This window comes from Nyctereutes procyonoides, unplaced genomic scaffold (genome assembly GCF_905146905.1).
Source record: "Nyctereutes procyonoides isolate TBG_1078 unplaced genomic scaffold, NYPRO_anot_genome, whole genome shotgun sequence".
Lineage (NCBI taxonomy): Eukaryota > Metazoa > Chordata > Mammalia > Carnivora > Canidae > Nyctereutes > Nyctereutes procyonoides.
In genome coordinates, this window is record NW_026575146.1 from 76,046,113 (window position 1) to 76,065,901 (window position 19,789).

At 52.1% G+C, this 19,789-nt stretch overlaps 2 protein-coding genes across 4 annotated transcripts; one reads left to right on the plus strand and one right to left on the minus strand.

Moving 5' to 3' along the window:
• The first annotated feature begins 508 nt into the window (after nucleotides 1–508).
• SNRPD2 (small nuclear ribonucleoprotein D2 polypeptide) lies at nucleotides 509–6,589 on the plus strand. 2 transcript variants are annotated; one of them, XM_055311711.1, is made up of 3 exons: nucleotides 509–616; nucleotides 2,352–2,531; nucleotides 6,322–6,589. In XM_055311711.1, coding segments are annotated over exons 1-3 (357 nt in total). In that variant the 5' UTR covers nucleotides 509–614; the 3' UTR covers nucleotides 6,497–6,589. The 2 variants fall into 2 exon arrangements, with proteins under 2 accessions (XP_055167686.1, XP_055167687.1); XM_055311712.1 differs by having other exon boundaries at nucleotides 557–705.
• Nucleotides 6,590–6,670: 81 nt separating this feature from the next.
• On the minus strand, nucleotides 6,671–17,533 carry GIPR (gastric inhibitory polypeptide receptor). Of its 2 annotated transcripts, XM_055311710.1 has the most exons (13): nucleotides 17,369–17,533; nucleotides 16,869–16,964; nucleotides 16,312–16,419; nucleotides 15,339–15,442; nucleotides 14,324–14,427; nucleotides 13,978–14,122; nucleotides 13,123–13,282; nucleotides 12,853–12,913; nucleotides 12,467–12,536; nucleotides 12,261–12,349; nucleotides 12,031–12,169; nucleotides 10,052–10,093; nucleotides 6,671–9,955 (listed from the first exon to the last, which is right to left on the minus strand). In XM_055311710.1, exons 1-13 carry the CDS (start codon nucleotides 17,457–17,459, stop codon nucleotides 9,749–9,751), a joined length of 1,416 nt encoding a protein of 471 aa, XP_055167685.1. In that variant the 5' UTR covers nucleotides 17,460–17,533; the 3' UTR covers nucleotides 6,671–9,748. The 2 variants fall into 2 exon arrangements, with proteins under 2 accessions (XP_055167685.1, XP_055167684.1); XM_055311709.1 differs by having other exon boundaries at nucleotides 6,671–10,093; nucleotides 16,869–16,968.
• Nucleotides 17,534–19,789: the final 2,256 nt, after the last annotated feature.

Here is a 19,789-nt window from a genome sequence, read left to right on the forward strand (position 1 = left end):
AGGGTTGCACAACCCAAAAGGGTAGTGCGAAAGGGAGAAGCTCCGCCTCAGCGGAGGAACGGAAGCCAATGAGCAATGTTTGATCCTGAAAAACGTTGGACCTAGGAGCAGGTCTCCGCCCCTCCCGTAGGAAGGCAAAGGATTGGTTACTCGCGGTCGGAAAGATCAATAGACACGTAAACGAACCGACACCGATGGAAAAGGGGCGGTGTCCGTCCCAGAAGCGAGGAGCCGATTGGCTACACGGAGGCCGCGCCCCCGAGGGCGGAGCCGGCGGGCTTTTGGAACGCCGTGTCCTGTCCCTGCTTCAACTTGTGCCGCTCTACAACGAAACGATTTGAGTCGGACCCGCGTTATTCTTGTCTCCATTGTCTTCTCTCCATATGGTCCTGAAAGCCCCTGAACTACTACGCAGTGCTTCTACCCCACGTCTGCGCGGGGCCGGCGCGGATTGCCACGGCAACAGGCCTCGCCCACACCGTGCAGGTTGGGATTGCGCAGGCGCCGACGGAAGTGGGCCACAGGAAACGGAAGTCCCGCCTGTAGCCCTCGCTTCAGAGGCAGGAGCAACGCGGGGAAGACGGTGCTGATCTGCGAGCACAGCCGCCGCCACCATGTGAGGCCCGGCGGGAGTGGGGTCGAGGGTGTAGATGTGGCTGTTTGCCGGTGGTGGGCGAGGCGGGATCGGAGGCAGAGATTTTAGGGGTAAAGTACGCACCGTTCTGACGAGTTTGAGGATGGGCATGGGGCCTTTGACGGGTCCTGAGTTCGAGGGAAGGCACTTGATCATTTAATGAGCCGGGATTTCCCAGATAATGAGTCTCGCTGAAATGGATTTTAAGAGGAAGCAAAGAACCTGGGAAACGGGAGTGCGGAGTTTTAGAAATAACGGTTTGAGGTACGGGACTTACCCGGACAATTTGAGCTGGAGAAGTTCACCTCCTTCGCGACTTTTTCGGCTCACGAATCGCCTTAATGATTTTCCTGATTTGGTATTCATTCAGCAATTATTTATTGAGCACTCATGTACTAGGCACTGCTTTAACTACGTGAGATACATCAGTGACTGCGACCCCCATCCCGCAAGAAAAATGCCCTGCTGCAGCTTATGGGTGTGGGAAAAGGCAGACAATGAACACACCGGTGATAAAAATGTAAAGTGTATGGCGTGTGTTAGGTGATCAGAGCTTAGTGAGTAAAGAAGCAAAAGAGCAGGATCCAAACAATGGGGAGTACTAGTTTTGAGAGAAAGTAACTCAATAACCAGTGCAGAACATATTGAGAAGGCAGCAGTTGAGCAGAGACCTGAAGAACCCGAGAACCACAAAGATACCTGGGGAGGTATCCAGGCAGAGGGAAAACGAAGGGAGATGCCCATGGTGAAAGTTTGTCTAATATCTTATATATTTTTTAAAGATTTTATTTACTTGTGAGAGACACAGAGAGGCAGTATCCCCACAGGGAGCCCGATGTGGGACTCGATCCCAGCATCCCTGGGTTAGGATCTTTTTTTTTTTTTTTTTAATATTTTATTTATTTATTCATGATAGACATAGGGGGAGAGAGAGGCAGAGACACAGGCAGAGGGAGAAGCAGGCTCCATGCAGGGAGCCTGATGTGGGACTTGATCCCAGGACTCCAGGATCGCGCCCTGGGCCAAAGGCAGGCGCTAAATCACTGAGCCACCCAGGGATTCCCCCCGGGTCAGGATCTGAGCCGAAAGCAGATGCTACCCAGGCGCCCCTTGCCTAATATCTTAAAGGGCCACCTTCAAGGCCACTGGCTGGAACAGAGAAGGATGAGAAGATGCCAGGCATTGTAAAAACTTTGGGTTTTACTTTTTACACAGAGATGGGAGCCATGGGAGGGTTTCGAAGAGTGAAATGATATGACTTAGGTTTTGATACAACCTCTGGGACTGCTGTGGAAAACAGACGGTCAGGGGCATGGGCTGAGGTAGGGAGACAAGTAAGGCTCTCAGGAGAGAGATGATAGAGGTTTAGGCCATGGTAAGAAACAGATTCTGGGTATATTTTAGAGGCAGACAACAGAATTTGCTGACATTGAATGTAGGATGTGAGAGAGAAGAGTCAAGTTGATATCAGGGTTTCTGCTCAAGGAACTAGAATGATGGAGATGAAGAAGGCTGTGGAAAGAGTAGGTTTGAGTGATTGGGAGATCTGGAGCTCAACTGAGGATGTGTACGGTTGGAAATGTCTATTCAGCATCCAGCTGGTGATGCCATGCAAGAGGGACTGAGCAGGGGGGTGGGTGGGTTGGGTAGACATCATGTGACCACCCACGCTCCAGCTCTGGGCCTCTCACCTACGGGTTCCATGCTTGCCCCTCAGGAGCCTCCTCAACAAACCCAAGAGTGAGATGACCCCAGAGGAACTACAGAAGCGGGAGGAGGAAGAGTTTAACACGGGTCCGCTCTCTGTGCTCACACAGTCAGTCAAGAACAACACCCAGGTGCTTATCAACTGCCGCAACAACAAGAAGCTCCTGGGCCGTGTGAAGGCCTTCGACAGGTGAGCACCTGGGTCCTGGAAGGTGTTCTGTCCAGACTTGGAAATGCAGACACAGTTCCAGTGTGAGGAACCCAAATACAAGGTTTTCAGAGTCCTGGGGCATAAGCATATTCAGACCTCAAAGTGCAACGGTGTCTTGTTGTCCTTCCGGCTGTGCAGGACAGTAGTGATGGGCATGTACTTGGGAGCCAGGCTTCCTGGGTTTGTATCTCGACTCTGCCTCTTAGCAGCCATGAAACCTTCAGCAAGTAACTTTATCTCTTCCATTCAATGGCAGTAATTCTGGTGATTGCAGAGATTCAGTGACTTAATACATGTGATGTGTAATACAATCATTAGAAGTACAGCATCTGGCACCAGGAAGCTCTTATTAATCAGGTTTTGCAGTTACGATATAAAGTACCATGCCCAGTACTTTTTTTAGGCTCCAGAGACACAGCAATGACTGAAAGAGGACTCCTATGCTTAAGAGAGCTTATGCCGTAGGTAGGGAAACCAACAGCAAGCACACAAACAATGTGTCATAAGAAAAGTAAAGGCAGGTGAGAGTGTGGAGTGCTGGGAAGGAGGTGTTGTCCTAGACGGTAACGCGAGGGGTCCCATAGGAAGAGACCATGATGAACACACCTAAATACAATGAAGAAGGAAGCCAGGGTCTGAGTGTTTCAGCCAGAAGGAACAGCAAGTGGTTTTTCCTCTCTCGGCCTCAGTGTCCTTGTCTGCAAACTGTGCGTCATAAAAATACCCCTCGTAGAACAGTTGTGAGGATTAAATATTTCTGTAGGAAGGGTACTTGGCTCAGTAGCTAACATGATAAATGCTCAATAAACATAAAACCTGCAGCCTTCAGTTAGCATTTGGGAAGTGGTATGGCGAAGTGTAAGTCTAGAATGTTTTTGCCACGAGCTGTTACATGACCATGAATAAGTCTTTTCACTTGGAGCCTCGGTTTCTTCTCGAGGAGAATAAGAGTGAGAACATGAAGTATTGGGCCCAAAAAGGCAGATAGACCTAGATTTGAACAGGGCTGTGCCACTTCTAAAACATCATCCCACTGCACCAGTGTCCTGCTCTGCAAGCTGGAGGTGATGCTAGTGTTTACCTTCTGGGGGTGAGATGTAGTGAGAATTACTGGCTTACTGCTTAGAAGAGGGCACCTGGGTGCTTAGTAAGAGCACAATCGGTGGTGGTTTATTCATGTACATTTGTGTGTCCACATCTTTTTAAAGATTTATTTCATTTATTTTGGGGGGAAGGGGCAGAGAGGAAGAGTTCCAAGTAGACTATGCTGAACAAGGAGCCTGATGTGGGGCTCATTCTCATGACCTGAGATCATGACCCAAGCCAAAACCAAGAGTCAGACATTGAACCAACTGTACCACCCAGGTGCCCCCCCCCCATTTTTTTAAGAGGACTTTCCCCCAGTTCTTCCTCATACCCCCACATCAGCTTCTCACCCTAGTGTGTATCCTGCCACAGTTCACTCACTCACGCTCAACACACACACACACACACACACACGGGCTTCTTTGTGGTGTTAAATAACAGCTTTATTTTTTATTTTTTTAAAGATTTTGTTTATTCATGAGATACAGAGAAATAGAGACATAGGTAGAAGGAGAACCACACTCCTCATGGGGAGCCCCATGCAGGACTTGATCCCAGCATCCCAGGATAACGACCCAAGCCAAAGGCAGATGCTCAACTACTGAGCCACCCAGGTCCCCAGCAAACAGCTTTATGGAGGTGGAATTGACATGTTGTCATATCATAAATATAATTGTTTTTAAGATAGAATCTTCCATGTGCTACTCTGCATCTTGTTTTTCGCACTTTTCAGTGATCTGTGAACATCCTTGCAGGTCAGCTAAGGCATTCTTACCCGTTACTTATTTTTTTTTTAATTTTTTTAAATTTTTATTTATTTATGATAGTCACACAGAATGAGAGAGAGAGAGGCAGAGACATAGGCAGAGGGAGAAGCAGGCTCCATGCACCGGGAGCCCGACGTGGGATTCGATCCTGGGTCTCCAGGATCGCGCCCTGGGCCAAAGGCAGGCGCTAAACCGCTGTGCCACCCAGGGATCCCAACCCTGTTACTTATTGTATTACTTATGTTCCTTTCTTGAGTGAGCAGTGCGTGCAGTTGAGGCAAAATTCAAAAGAAACGAACGTGCTCAATGAGGAACAAGTCTTTTTCTCCCTGTCAGTCAGTTGCCCTCCCCAGGAATCCTTCCACGGCAAATTCCTCAGGTCCCCTCACATGACATCAGACCAACAGACACAAGAGGATGCTTTACTTTATTTTAAATCACTGCTAATAGCAAACCACACAGTTTTAGACCTCAACTTTTTCACTTGACAACATGCCTTGGAATGTTTCCATGTGGGTATGCTACTTCATTTTTTTTTTTAATTTTTTTTGTTTATTTATGATAGTCACACACACAGAGAGAGAGAGAAGCAGAGACATAGGCAGAGGGAGAAGCAGGCTCCATGCACCAGGAGCCCGACGTGGGATTCGATCCCGGGTCTCCAGGATCACGCCCTGGGCCAAAGGCAGGCGCCAAACCACTGCGCCACCCAGGGATCCCTACTTCATTTTTTTTTAAGCTTATTTTTCTCTGAATTGCTAATGTATTCACAGGATTCCAAAAACAGTAATAGCAGTCCAATGATAACATTCCATGCAGCTTGTCCCTGGCCTCCAAGTGTCTTCCAGGATTCTGTACTGTACAAAGCAAAAGGAGGCAGGCAGTATAGATGCTTCTCCTACCCCCTTTCTTCCCTTCAAAAGATCACTTGCAGGGGTCCCTGGGTGGCACAGCGGTTTGGCGCCTGCCTTTGGCCCAGGGCGCAATCCTGGAGACCTGGGATCGAATCCCACGTCGGGCTCCCGGTGCATGGAGCCTGCTTCTGTCTCTGCCTCTCTCTCTCTCTCTCTCTCTCTCTCTATCATAAATAAATTTAAAAAAAATTTATAAAAAAAAAAAAAAGATCACTTGCATACTTGGTTTTGTCACTCAACAGTCTCTCATGGATATTACTCCACAGCAAGGCACAGAGCTTCCCCACTCTTAAATACTTTATTTTTCTTGCCACTCAGTAACATTTCCTTCTATTTTTCTATCCCTTCACCTGGCTTTAATTTTTCTTCATAGCAGGGGTTGTAACCTGACAGTGTATCAGATCCATCTGTTTACTTGCTTAGCATTCTTCTCTCCTCACATCCCATCAGGGCAGGGATTGCATCTGTCAGCTTCACTGCTGTATTCATTGCAGGTGCTTGCTGAGTGGGCTAAACTGTACTGTCCTCAAACGTGTCCACCTGGCACCCTGAGGAGATAGGGACCAAGCACAACTGCGGCGGAGGCATCACATACCTCCATAGGCCCCAGGGGCCTCTGGCTCCACAAATAGCAGCAGTTCCTTTGCTGATGCTTTCAGAAGTACTTGGAGTTGAGAAGCACAAGCAGACCCATTTTGCTTACCTTTCCCCTGGGCCAGGCCCTCTTCTAAGTCTTTGCAAGAATGCTGTATTGGTTAATTTATCTTCACAGCAGCCCTATGAGGGAGGCACTGTGAATGACTCCATGTCAGAAAGCAGGACATTGAGGCACAGAGGAGTGAAGTCCTTTGGCCAAGCCTCAACCTGAAGACTGGCAGAGGTGGTGTGGGGGTCCCTTGCTGTCCTTGTCCCAGGCCCACACATTCATCCCATGTGAGCTGCTGGAAGAGGGGTGGGCAGAAGGCTTCCCCCTCACTCCTGGTGCCTGCCCTCTACCCCCAGGCACTGCAACATGGTGCTGGAGAATGTGAAGGAGATGTGGACCGAGGTCCCCAAGAGCGGCAAGGGCAAGAAGAAGTCCAAGCCAGTCAACAAGGACCGCTACATCTCCAAGATGTTCCTGCGTGGGGACTCCGTCATCGTGGTCCTGCGGAACCCGCTCATCGCTGGCAAGTAGCGGCCTCCTCCCCGCCATCAGAATTTGCTCCCTCCTGCGAAGACCTGCCCTTTGTAATGGGAATAATAAAGTCCTGGGTTTTGTCTAGTGGCATCCGTCTGTTCCCAGAGCCTTGTGACAGGGACAGGCTTGGGGAAGGGAGGCAGCTGGGTGTGGGGCCAGGTGCTAGGGTGCAGACTTCTCTGATCCCGTGAAGAGGCCCTGTCTCTGCCCCTCCCCAGGCCTCTTTTTCCCCATCTGTGAAGTGAATGGGTTGGATACAGAGGGCTCTCTTTCCCTTCTTAATCTTTTCTAGCTTCTCATCGCTGTGTCTCCCCTTCCTCTGCCTCTCTCTCAATAAGTTGAGGTCTGGCTGCAGTGCTGGGGACACAGCAGTACCCAGGAGAGCCCTGACCAGCCCTCACTGAGAGGAGGAGGAGGATATAGTTAGTCAGTACCCAAACAGTGGTAGTGATTGCCAGCTGTTAGGGTGCCAGGCCCTTTCCTCTGTGCTGAGCAGACACTGTTCATTATGACCTCCATTGCCAGAGGAGGGAACTGAGGTACAGAAAGGAGAGAGCATTTCCCCGAGGGGATTCAGCCAGGAAGCAGTGATGGTATAATTCAAACCTCCCCTGTGCCAGAGCCTGGGGCTTAACCCTGAGCTCCACTGCCCACAAATTACAACTTAATTACCCCTGGGAGAAATTTTCTGACACGTATGGAGATAGAGGTGGGACGGGGGGGGCTCACTTATTGTGGGGGTATAGGAAGATCCTTGTCTTGCTCTGATTCGCACACATCGTGCTCTCCCCCACCCATTTCTCTGTGTTCTGTCTCTACCTGCATCTCTTGCTTTGTTCCCCAAATAAGACCAAATACTAGGTGGGTGCAGGAGTTTGCAGGCCTCAGAAAAAATGAGACGTCTGATACACTGAGTTGTGAAAGCACATCCTGAGTTAGTCCATGAGTCCGTAAGTGACAGAGCAAGGGACCCTGTAGGAGAAGGCTTGACATAGGGCAACAGCTATGAGGTTATAAAGATGCACGTTTACTGAGTGGCTCACATCTAATGAGAACAGTCATCTGGTGGGTAGATACTAGAGCTATCTGATTTTATGGGTGAGACAGCTGAGACCCAGAGAGAGCAAGTGCCTTGCCCAGGGTCACTCAAGAAATGATGGAGCCAAGTTATCTGTGATGTGGCAGTAGTGGTGCTGCTGCAGGAGATACTCCTGCCCCACTCTCCATCCTGCAAGGATTCAATTCTTGTGCAGGAGCTGGGATAGCACAAGCCCTGCAATCACAGTCCTGGGTTCAGATCCAGATCCTTGCCCTGCTTCCCCTTCTTGTTGACTTATCCTCCCCCAGGAAATGGGATTTGGTTTCCCTGCCCTGCAACCTGGCAGCAAAGTTCCAGCCTCAGGCACCCTGCCTGGCATCAGTCTGAATTTCCTCACATCTTCACCCACCCCTGCCAAGTTGTCATTGGGTGAAAACAAAAACAGAATGCAGGAAAGGCATGCACCGTGCACCAGGAAGTATCCTAAGAATAACTCACTGGAATCTCAGGCAACCGTAGAATATAGGTACCATCACTACTCGCTTGCCAGAAGTGGAAACCGAGGCACAGGCTGGGAATGTTTCTCAAGTCACCCAGTGAATAAGTAGCCAAGTGAAGTTTGAACCAGGCTGGTTTCTGCAGCCTTACTATTCCTATACTATCTTTTAGAGAAGCAGCCCTCAGAATTGTTTGGCACACACACAATATTTTAATTGTATACATTGCAAATAGTTAAGTATCAGGAAATCACATGAACAGTCCCAATCAGGATTTCTCTTAGGCATGGGGGACAGTGGTGGTGTAATGTCCCTGTTCTTGTGGCAACACATGACTGATGGGGTTGCAAGGCTACCACAAGCACACAGCCCACCCTTCATTTCTCTTGATGACCTAGGGGAGAAGATTGACCCACCTCTCATACACAAAAAAGTACAGCTATTTCTCATGCTTTATTTACAAGGCCCCTACCTTAGCACCACACACACACACACACACACACACACACACACACCCCAAACCTATGAAGAAGGACTCTGTTAAGCTGCTGTAGGACTCTGTTAAGCTGCTGTGGGGCACATCTGTCCAGGGGACTGGGGACCCCAAGGGAAATAACACCCAAGTACTAACTAAATCTAAGTGCAGTTCTAAGTGGGGGAAGGATTTAGGAGTGAGGGTCTTGTGTGTGTACAGGTGGTCCAGACACAGGCTGTCGGTTTCTCCCTATTTCTCCCAGTCTCCAAGGGCTGCCCAGGAAGGTGGAAAGGTGCGTCCATACCCGCAGCCGGCAGTGGTCTGTCCTAGTTGCAGCTCTGAGGCCTGCCTTGAATGGCTCATGTTTAGTCTACACACGAAGTCCTCCTTTCTGGCCCCCAGTGCTGCTCAGATTTCTGTTTCCATCTCTCACCTGTCCTGTGAGCTCCAGGGCATTTTTCCCAGCCCAACATGTCCAAAGAACACTCTTGGCTCAACCCCCACTGAATGTCATCTCCCTCTCTTTCCACCATCCCAAACCTAGGAGTCTTCTTTGACTTCTCTTGCTGCACTTCCCTCATGCAAAACATCAGCAAATCATCAGCTCTACCTTTAAAATAGTGCCAGAGCCCAACTACTTCACATGCTTCTGAAGCTGCCACTCCTGCCCCTAATAATCTGTTCCCTCACATAGCAGACAGAGGATCTGCTTAAAACATTAGCCCAGAAAAAAGAAAAAAAAAATTAGCCCAGGAGATGCTGCTGCTAGGAATCTTCCATGCCCTTGCCTGCTTCTCTCTCCCCACATCTCTTGGCCCAGATTCATCCCACTCCAGCCATGCAGGCCACCTGTCTGTTCCTCGTGCATGGCTGAGCTCTTTCTTGCCTCAAGGCCTCTGCGGATGCTGCTGCTTCTGCCTAGAATCCTCTTCCCAAAGCAGTCTCCTTCACCTCTTGCAGGTATGGCTTAAGTGTCATCTTCTTGGAGATGCCCTCCTGCCACCCTAGGCTCCCTTTAATTGTTCTTTAGCCAGTTCCACAGTGTATGTATAACTTGTTCTGTCTTTGCTGCTCACCCCCCTCAGTTGTGAACTGTGAACTCTAGAAGAACAGGGACTTTGTCTTCTGTTTTCCCCCTCCCACCACACCCCAATTTCTCTAGCGCCCTCCACACTGGGCCTGGTTCACGGCAGGTGCTCAATGAATACGTGCTAAAACGGACACAGGATCTCCACTGCCTAGCAGTAGCTTTCCAAGACCCGGCTGGCCTCGTCCCCAGACCCCGGCAGGGTCCCCAAGGACCGGGCACCGTCAGCGGCGACCCGGCAGGGGCCTGAGTCCAAGGGCAGGGTCCTGGAGGCACGCTCTGGTGGCTGGCGCTGCTCCTCCCCGAGGCTGTGGCGCAGGCGGCAGCGGTGCCAGCAGCGGCGGATCTCCGACTGTACCTGCAATGCGACGGCACTCAGAACATTCCCTGCGTTCCCGGCCATTCCCTGTGCGGCCGCCAGAGGGCGCGGGCGGCGAGCCGAGGCCGTCCCTACCTCCTTGTTGATGAAGCAGTACAGGACGCTGACCAGGAAGCCCTGCCGGAGGACGCAAGGGGTTAAATCACAAGTGGGGGCAGGATCACAAACACCCCCTGAATGAGCTCGGACCCTTACCTCGTCCCAGGCCACCTAGTCTGCCACTACCCTGGTCCTAGGCCATATCAGTCACCCTCGAGCTCCAGGCTCCCCTTTGCCTGCCTCAGTTTGTTGAGCAAGAAGGGGGTTAATTAAAAGGGAACCTCCGAGGTAGGCCACCTAATTATGATAACGGCTTCCCCATTTTCTGACCCACTTGGGCAAGTGCTTAACCCCTTTGTGACTCCGTTTCTTCATCTGTAAAATGGGGTCATATTATAGTGCTGGTTGTCAGAATTAAGATAATCCTATGCAAGAAGCTGGAGTGCCCAGCACACAGTGTTAAACCTTTTTCTTAAGCTTGTTACAACTTTTTATTATATATATTACATATTATTAATAAATTAATTTTACTTAAGAATTATCTTTATATAAGTTTATACATTTTGCATATAAACTTTAAATATAAAATATATAGGGACACCTGGGTGGCTCAGTGGTTGAGCATCTGCCTTTGGCTCAAGTCATGATCCTGGGGTCCTGGGCCAGGATCGAGTCTCACATCAGGCTCCCCTTGGGGAGCCTGCTTCTTCCTCTGCCTATATCTGTGCCTCTTTCTCTGTCTCATGAATAAATAAATAAAATCTTTAAAATATATATGTAATATATAATTACAAATAAATTGGTAAACTAGGGCAGCCCCGGTGGCGCAGCGGTTTGGCGCCGCCTGCAGCCCGGGGTGTGATCCTGGAGACCCGGGGTCGAGTCCCACATCGGGCTCCTTGCATGGAACCTGCTTCTCCCTCTATCTGTGTCTCTGCCTCTCTCTCTCTCTCTCTGTGTGTGTGTCTCAATATAAAATCTTTAAAAAAATAAATAAATTGGTAAACTAATACAATGAATTATTTATGTTAAGATCTTACAAATCTTATTATTCATTTTCGTGATCCTGTTAAAATCTACCTCTGATCACCTCCCTCTGCTCCCTTGGCTCCTGAATCACTCAAGGAAAAGCCAAGGTACTCACTTGGCCCAGGGATCTGCCCGGGTATGTTACCTCACTGTCATATCTCCCCCTTGCTCCCTGTAGCTCCCACCACTTCAGGCATGTTGGCCTTCTTCCATCGGGAAAGGTACTCTCTTCCACGTTAGGGGTCATCTTCTCGGTGAGGCCCTCACCCACTGTCTATAACCCCATATTTTGTCTGCTTCTCTATTTTCTTGCTTCCCCCCACCCCCACTTCTAGGAATATCTCTCCATCTGACAGTCTTTATATTTTATTTACATTGGATGTTTAGCAATCTGTCTCTCCTGATAGAGGGTAGGGACCATTTGGTTCTTGGCCCGGAAAAGTGCTTGGTACACAGTAAGTGTTCAGTAAATTTTTCCTGAATTTAATGAATGAACGAGCCTTGTGAGGTGAGATCAGTATTGTTTCCACTTAGAGATGAGGAAACTGAGGCCCAGCAAGGAAAAGCAGCATGGCAACTAGGGTTAGGCAGGCAAGCACAGGGTTGTTGGCCTTGAACTTTGGTGACTCCTTACATTTTGTACCTCAGGCACCTCATTTACCTCACCCTAGACTTAGACCCTAGGTGAAGGCCACAGAGCTGCAAAGTTGACCCTGTCCTTGCCTGGGCTGCAATGCCCTCCATCGTCTCTAGGAGGCAGTACTGCTAAGGCTACCTGCTTTGTTCTCTTGGTCCTTCCTACCTCCCCAGCTCTGGACAGAGCTAGCTCAGTATTTTGCCCAGAATATATGAATGAACTTGTGAACATGTTCACACCCTATTGGGTGGCTTCATCAGTGGACGATTGCAGCCCCCATGCTCCTCTGGGGAGGAGGGCCCCAGGACCAGGGGTGTAACCCCGGCACCCCGACTTATCGCCTTAGCACCTGGAATGAGCTGAGGAAGATCTCAAAGCCGAGCTTGGTGAAGCGGAGGGCACCCCGGGCCTGTTCCTCTGTCACCGGAGCAAACACCACCTCGTGGACGCCCAGCAGGGGCACCAGCGTCAGTGTGGAGCGAGCCAGCCTGGAGGTAGAGGGTGGCAGTGGTCCCCCTGCCCCAGGTCCTCTGTCTCGCACCCGGCCCCGCTCCCTCCACGCCCGTCCTGCTCCCTCACCTCAGTCGGTAGTCCGGGCAGCGCATCTGTCGCGTCCTCAGCTTGGACACGAGGATGCCAAGAATGCGAATAAAGATGAGAAAATTAATCTGCAGGGAGAGACAGAGGCTGAGCCGGCCCAATCCTGTCCTGGGGACAGAGGGTAGGCCCCCATTTCCCAGGGTGGGAAGTTCCAGAGGGCCAGGAGGAGTCCGAGTCGGCCGTACCAAGATGGTCATGAGGATAGGGGTGCGTATGATCCACCAAATGGCCTTGACATCGTTCCGCTCCCAGCACCTGGGGGTGGGGGAGTAGAACTAAGAGAAAACCCCAGGACTCACAGGGTCTCGCACCCTCTCGCCAGCTCCGCCCACTTTCCTGAGCGCCACACCCCCGTTCCTTTAAAGCCGCGCCCGCTACGATCCAGGCCTCGCCCCCATCCCGCCCTCTTCCAGGACACCACCTTTCCTAGCTCCCCATTCCTTTAAATCCCATCCACGCCCTCCCAGCCCCTATCTGCCCTCCGAACCCCCCCACGTTTCCATCACAACCCGCCCGAGTCCCTCAGAACTCCGCCCGCCTCCCAGGCCCCATCCCAGACCCCAAGACTCACTGCGTGTTCTCGTACAGGTACCTGACGATCACCCAGGGAATGACGAAAAGCGCGGGGGCCCCTGTGCAGACCCCGACCCCCGCCCCCCACCCCGCCGCAGCTGTCAGCGCGCGCACGGGCCCCGCCAGGCCCAAGACCCGCGGAATTTCCCCCGCCAGGATGGGGAGGCAAAAGCCCAGAGAAGGAAGGAGCACCCCTGAGGCAGACCAGCAGGGTAGTTGGGGGAGTGGAGACGTGCCAGGTTGGGCAGGGGACAGGGTCGGGGCTCACCCCAGCCGAGGAGCAGGTAGCAGCGGAAGTGGCCCCCCTCGGAACCTCCCACGAGCACCAAGAGACTGTGCAGATAGACACCCTCCACCAGCAGCCACGTGTAATTGGCACCCACGCAGTACTGGGTCACGATCTGGGCCGTTCGGCAGGCAGCTAGGGCCTGGGGGAGGGGGCAGTCAGGGCCTCCAGGGTGTCCCCAAGCCTTCCTCCTCCATCCACCTGGTCATTCTTCCACCCTATCTCCTGCCCTCGACTATTTACCTCCTGCTCTGCATCACCAGAGGATGGCGTCTGCGATAGATTTCGCTCTTCTATTCTCTTTCCCTACCCACACGAACTGTCCAGCTCTTACCACTTCAACAATTGGTATTTCCCATCTTGTTGTCAGTTTCCCCCCTACCCCAAATTCCCCCCCAACTATGGCCTCTCTCAGGGACAGCACCAGGACTCCCCCAGCACATAGCTTCTTCACAATCGGTATGACCCAGCTCACTACGGGAAAGTTTTTCTCACCTGGGCCCCCAGCCTCTAGCCTCTCCACCTTTGTCTCGAAGTAACAGATTGGTATCTACCAAATCCCACCCCCCACGGGTTAGTTTCTCCCATCCTGCCACACCCCACCTCCAGCAGAGGGACCCTCTCTCCTTGGTGAAAAACTCCAGGGAGATAATGAGGAAGGAGGTGATGGGGTGGACTAGGAGGAGGCTGAGTTGGAAGGACCCCTCTTCAAATGTGTTTGGAGAGCTCCAGAGAGATAAACTGTTGATAGTGTAGGAGGTAGTAAATGGGTTGGGAATCTCTTGGCCCCACCAGAGGAGGCAAAATCCCAATTTAAGAAAGAGGGGCGATGCTCACCGGGTTCCACAGGACGGGGCCCTGGTCCCCAGGGTAGGGGCCAGGTGGAGGTAGCAAACGGTCTCGCGTGAGGATGGCCGCCGCCCGCAGCATGAAAGACGTGAACAGGTTGATGTGGATGTAGTTGCGAGTGCAGCGCAGCCGCCTAAGGGATTTGGGGCACAGTCTGGGGGGTCCCTGGACACCTGTCCTTGGCCACACAGAGCCCCTTAAATCAAATCACCTCCCAGCCTGTCCCACAGAACCACCATTGGATGCTTGTTGCTAGGGGAGCCTGACTACCCCATCTTACTAGGCAAACTAGAACCCAGTCTCTGCTGCTGTGACTCAAGGCTAGAGGTCCCACCTAAAGAAACTCAAGATGAGCAGGGCTAGCAGCAATGTGGCCAGGGACAGGGAGTAGCCCACGGTGTACATGACCTGCAGCCGCTCCAAAATCAGCCGTTGATCCTAGGTTGGGGTAGGAGAGTGCAGGAGGGTTAGGAGGACACAGGAACAGAGTTCAGTGTTTCCCCCAGGGTCAGAAAGGGGCCCCGCTTTTTGTTCCTGGCTAGCATCCCAGTTTTCTCTTGGGGATCCAACAACCTTGTTTGAGTGGGGCCGACTCCACCTCTCACTCCAGGGCTAAGCATGTGACCAGCCAATCAGAGCATTCTATATAACCCCCTACACACACAGACACACACACACATACACAGTGATTAATGCAGAGTGGATGCATGACCCAAAGTGGCAATCCTTGGACATTACATTAGAGCTATTAAGAACAAAGTTCAGTCTCCTCACAGTCTTGCTTGGTTGATGGTATGTGAGCCTCGTGCTAATTAAGAGGACCACACTTTTCCACCCCACAGAAAAGATGAGACCAGCACAGAGGAAAGCAAAATCATGGTGTGGTGAGAGACAAAAAGATTCCCAACAACATCTTTTGAGCACTAGATCCAGCTATGCCTGAAGCTGTTGTCCTATACTTTTCAATCACAGAAGTCAATATATTTCTCTTCTTTCTCCACTTTTCTTCTCCAACTTATTTAAGTTAGATTTCTATCAGGCAGTCTCCTTAGCTCAGCAGTTTAGCTCCACCTTCGGCCCAGGGCATGGTCCTAGAGACCGGGGATCAAGTCCCACATCAGGCTCCCTGCAAGGAGCCTGCTTCTCCCTCTGCCTGTGTGTCTGCCTCTCTCTCTCTCTCTCTCTGTCTCTCATGAATAAATAAATAAAATATTTTTTAAAAAGTTAGATTTCTATCACTTGGAACCTAGAGTCTTTGAATAGTACAAGGGGTTTCAAGTTTAGCCTGAGGCAGCTGCCTTTTCATCTCTCCCTGCACATTCTGACCTGAATCCCTCAACACTTCTTACCTGAAAAGCCCCATTCTTCTCTGGATTTTCACACTGAGAATGGTCTCTCCAAGGGCCCCATTGGCCATCACTGCCACACTGACGGAGGACAAAGCCTGCAGCCACTGTGGGGACACAAAGGAAGGGATCAGAGGCACAGAGAAACAGAGACTGAAACAGAAAGATAAAAGTAAGACAAAGGCAGAGATAGCCAAAGTGATGTGATGATAATACACCCTTATGCATATTAATTAAACTAATATTCCTAACAAGCCTATGAAAATGACATTATTATCAACCACATCTTACAAAAGAGGAAGCTGGGGCACCTGCCTTCCGCCCAGGGCATAATCCCAGAGCCAAAGAATCAAGTCCCACATAGGGCTTCTGCAGAGCCTACTTCTTCCTCTGCCTCTCTCTGTGCGTCTCTCATGAATAAATAAGTAATTTATTTATTTATTTATTTATTTATTTATTTATTTATTTATTTATTTATTTATTTTAAAGAAGGTGGGCAGCCCGGGTGGCTCAGCGGTTTAGCGCCTCCTTCAGCCCAGGGCCTGTTCCTGGAGTCCCGGGATCGAGTCTCACATAGGGCTCCCTGCATGGAGCCTGCTTCTCCCTCTGCCTGTGTCTCTGCCTTTCTCTCTCTGTGTCTCTCATGAATAAATAAATAAAATATTTTTTTAAAAAAAGGAGCTGAGGCATAAAGAAGTTAAATAAATTGCTCCAGGCCAAATAGCCAGTTAGGATGGAAAGACCAAGACGCCCAGAGAAAATAAGAACTCCGTGATCCTCAGAGAGATAGAGAAGGGGCACTAAGTGGCAGAGCCAGGGTTGGTCAGGCAGACGGAGACACCCAGCCAGAGAGCAGCAGGAGATCAAGTGTAGGCGAACTCGGAGTTGGGGGGTGGGGAGGGGTGCAGTGGTGTCTGGGGCAGGGTTAGAAGTTAATTTCGTCAGGGAAGGGCCTGGGGTCCAGGGGGCACCTCACCGTGACGGTGCCACGGCAGGTACCAGGGGCAGGACGCACGGGCGGTGACGTTGGGTGCAGCGTAGTCCCAGCAGACGTACATATCGAAGGACGCGTTACAGGCGAGGTCTGGGGTGGGCGTGGAGGCCGGACGTCCGCGGGACAGACTGAACATAACCCAAGGCTTCTCGGCGGATCACAAGCAAGCTCCTCCCTAGCCCCGCCCACCTGGAGTGGCCCGGGCCGGCCCGGCCACCGCCCCTCTCACCAGAGCCCAGGCTCCGCCCCACTCGCGCCCCCCTTCGGGCCCCGCCCACCTCATGCAGCCCCGCCCGAGGCCCCGCCCGTTTCAAGCTTCATCCCAGGCCTCTCCCACTGGTCGGAATTGCGTCCCTCCGCGCACTGAGGTCTAGGTCCTTCCCACCCAAGCCAAGCATCACCCAGGCTGCTCCAACCCAGCCCACCCCTACCCCAGACTTCACTCAGGCCCCCCTAAACCGTCAGCCCTAGCCCGACTCAAGCACACCCCTCTCGGCCCTAGTCCTTCCCGCACCCCCGGTCCCCGCTCCCAGTCACACCTGCTGGGGGGTCCACGGCTTCCAGTGTCTCCTGGCACTCTCTGCGGTACCGTTCCCAGCGCTGGTACAGCTCCCCCGCCGTCTGACCGACAGAGTCTGTCTATGGAAAGAGAGCAGGGAGGACACCCCCCACACACTCGACCGATCCCCACTCTCAGGCAGCAGGGTTCAAGTGGGCTAGAGACACCCTACAGGGATTTGAAGAGGTTGCCTTGTTTTGTCCGGGAGTCTTGGGTGGCTTAGAAATCTCTTCTAAGTCTGGAGGGGTGCCTAGACCAGCGGAGCTGCTGTGGAGGGCTGAAAACTTTCAGCAAAATTAGGGGAAGGAGTGGCTGGAAATCATCGGGAGGATTTGAAGGGGAAAGAAGAGATACTGGAAACAACTTGAATCTAGACAGACGGGGCAGTCTTAAAACTCTCTCTTGCAGCGCGGGGAGACTTAAAACCGTCCCTAGACCTCCCTTCTAGCCTTCAACTCCTGCAACTCCTCGGGTCCTCACCTCCGCCCTCCCGAGCAGCGGCCTCCACGACGAGAGCAGCAGTAGCAGCCGCCAAGGCGGACAGATCGGCATTGCGAGGGCGGCAGGGCATGGGGGGCGAGGGCCTGGTCGCGTAGGGACAGTCCGGCCTGAAGGGTCAGGAGGCAGAGTCAGGAGCCTCTGACCTTCGCCTCCAGCCCCAGCGCCACCCGCTCTGAGCTTCAAACAAGCGGACTAGGAGGCAGGGGCCCCCTCCCCAGGCCCCCAGAAGTGATGACTCGAGGGGTGGGGGAGGGTGGGCGAGGCCAAGATCCAGCACGTGATTCCTAGGCCCGCCCCCAACTGTTGCTGGGGCAGCAGCGGTGGAAGGGGGGTGTTTGCTGAGGGCGCGGTTGCCCTAGAGCTGCTCCCAGCGGAAGCGCTAATGTCACCCTGAGTCTAGACCTAGAGTTCTGGAGAATCTGGGGGCTGCCTTGGAGAGGAAGGCATAGAAACTGTCTGGCATGAGCTCGAAATAACCGTCGGAGTTCCCGCTCTCCAAGCCCAGAGGGTTTTCAAATGGCAGATCGGGAGGATCCCGACCTTATAAAACTTGACCGCTGTAGGGGCACCTGGGAAGTTCAATAGGTTAAGGGGTCTGCCTTTGCTCAGCTCATGATCCCGGAGTCCTGAGATCAAGCGCCACATCGGGCGGGCTCCGAGTTCAGCAGCCTCTGCTTCACTCCCTCTGCCCCTCCCCCTATTTGTGCTCTGTCTCTGTCTGTTTCTCTCTCAAATAAATAAATAAAATCTTAAAAAAAAAAAAAAACTTGCCCGCTGTGGATGAAGCCCAGAGTCAATGGAACAACCCTCCCCCTAGGGACTAGAGAGGAGCCAGACTCTGGGCTTAGGTTTGCAGGGGCCCACATGCCTGAAAATCCGTCTAACCCCAGTAACTCCCCCACAGCACCATGTGGAGAAAGGGGGAAGCGGGGAAAATCTCAGAGGGAGCCCCAGAAATGGTTAAGACAGAAATACATAAACTGAACAGAATGAGATAACACAGCAAGAGACCAGAGAGCAGAAGACAGACAAAAATGTGGGTTAGGAAACAAACAGGGGATAGAGACCTGGTGAGAGACACAGAAAATGATCCAAGGAGAGATAAACGTAGAGAAACCGAACCATCCAGAGGCTAAACAGAGACTGGGAGACACGGAGACAGAGATATGAAGAGATGGGCAGACAGAAGGAAGGATGAGGGCACAGAGAGACAAAGAGAGAAAAGCATGAGCTAAGACACAGAGAAAGAGGGGACCCCGGGGACTTGAGTGGGACATGGGGGCAGGGGAATGAGCTGGGATGGGGAAGCCCTCACCTGTCCCCAGATCTTCCCTTGATCACTCACTTGGGCTGCTGCTGCCTCTGCCGCTGCCTCCACTGCCTCTCCTGGGCTCTGGAGGAGTTGACAGCCTGGGGTGGTGGGAGAGGGCGGGGCCAGGGAGCAGGAGGGGGAGCTCTGGGGCTGAGACCCAGAGTCTGGGGCCAGTGGTACGTGAGGATCATTGCCACTCAAGGTCACGTGGAAGAGCAGTCACAGAGCCGGGCCCCCAGTCTTTCACAGTGTCCCACCCATCCCACCCATCCCACCCAGCCATGGCACACAGCCAGAGTCATGCAGCCACACACAGTGTCACATGTAGTCCCATTCACCAAGCCATGGAGAGGCACAGCACAGAGGCACACACTGAGCCTCACTGCAAATATATTTTGCTGATGGTCACTTACAGCCACGCAATCCACAGTCACATTCAGAGAACCGTCTCTCCCCTACAGGTTAACAGGCATCCACAGTGACAGCTGTGCGGCTGGAGTGCAGGCTCCTCCACTCACAGAGTAACACAATCACCACTTCCCACAGTGCTGATGATCCTGGGCAGTCACACACGCAGTCACACAATCATTAGGTCCCGTCACAAACGCCTTCTGTCTCCTCACTGGCAGTCACCTCTAGGTCCCCAGCGTCACTCAGCACAGCTTTGGCATAGAGCAGAGGCTAGAAGAATGACCGTCGATGACAGACACGCACCCATATGTGGTCCCTCACAGACATGTAATCCTTTGGTGCCATCACCTGTGACACACAAGGTCACACAACCATACCCATTACCACTCTCACAGTTCACACGGTCACCAGAGTCTACAGTCATATCCCGACAGCATACCTTCTCCAACTGTCACTAAGGCACACACACTCGGTGTCACGTCGTCACGCTGTCACCCTCACAGGGTCACATCCAGAGCCATGAGGATACGGACACTCAACTCTGCACCCTGTCCTCACCCGCACTCATGAGTCCTACATAGTCACACACACATCACATGCCACGATGCCACCATCACAGCATCCCATGCATCCCCACAGATGCACAAAGGATCACACACCATCATGTTGCGATCACA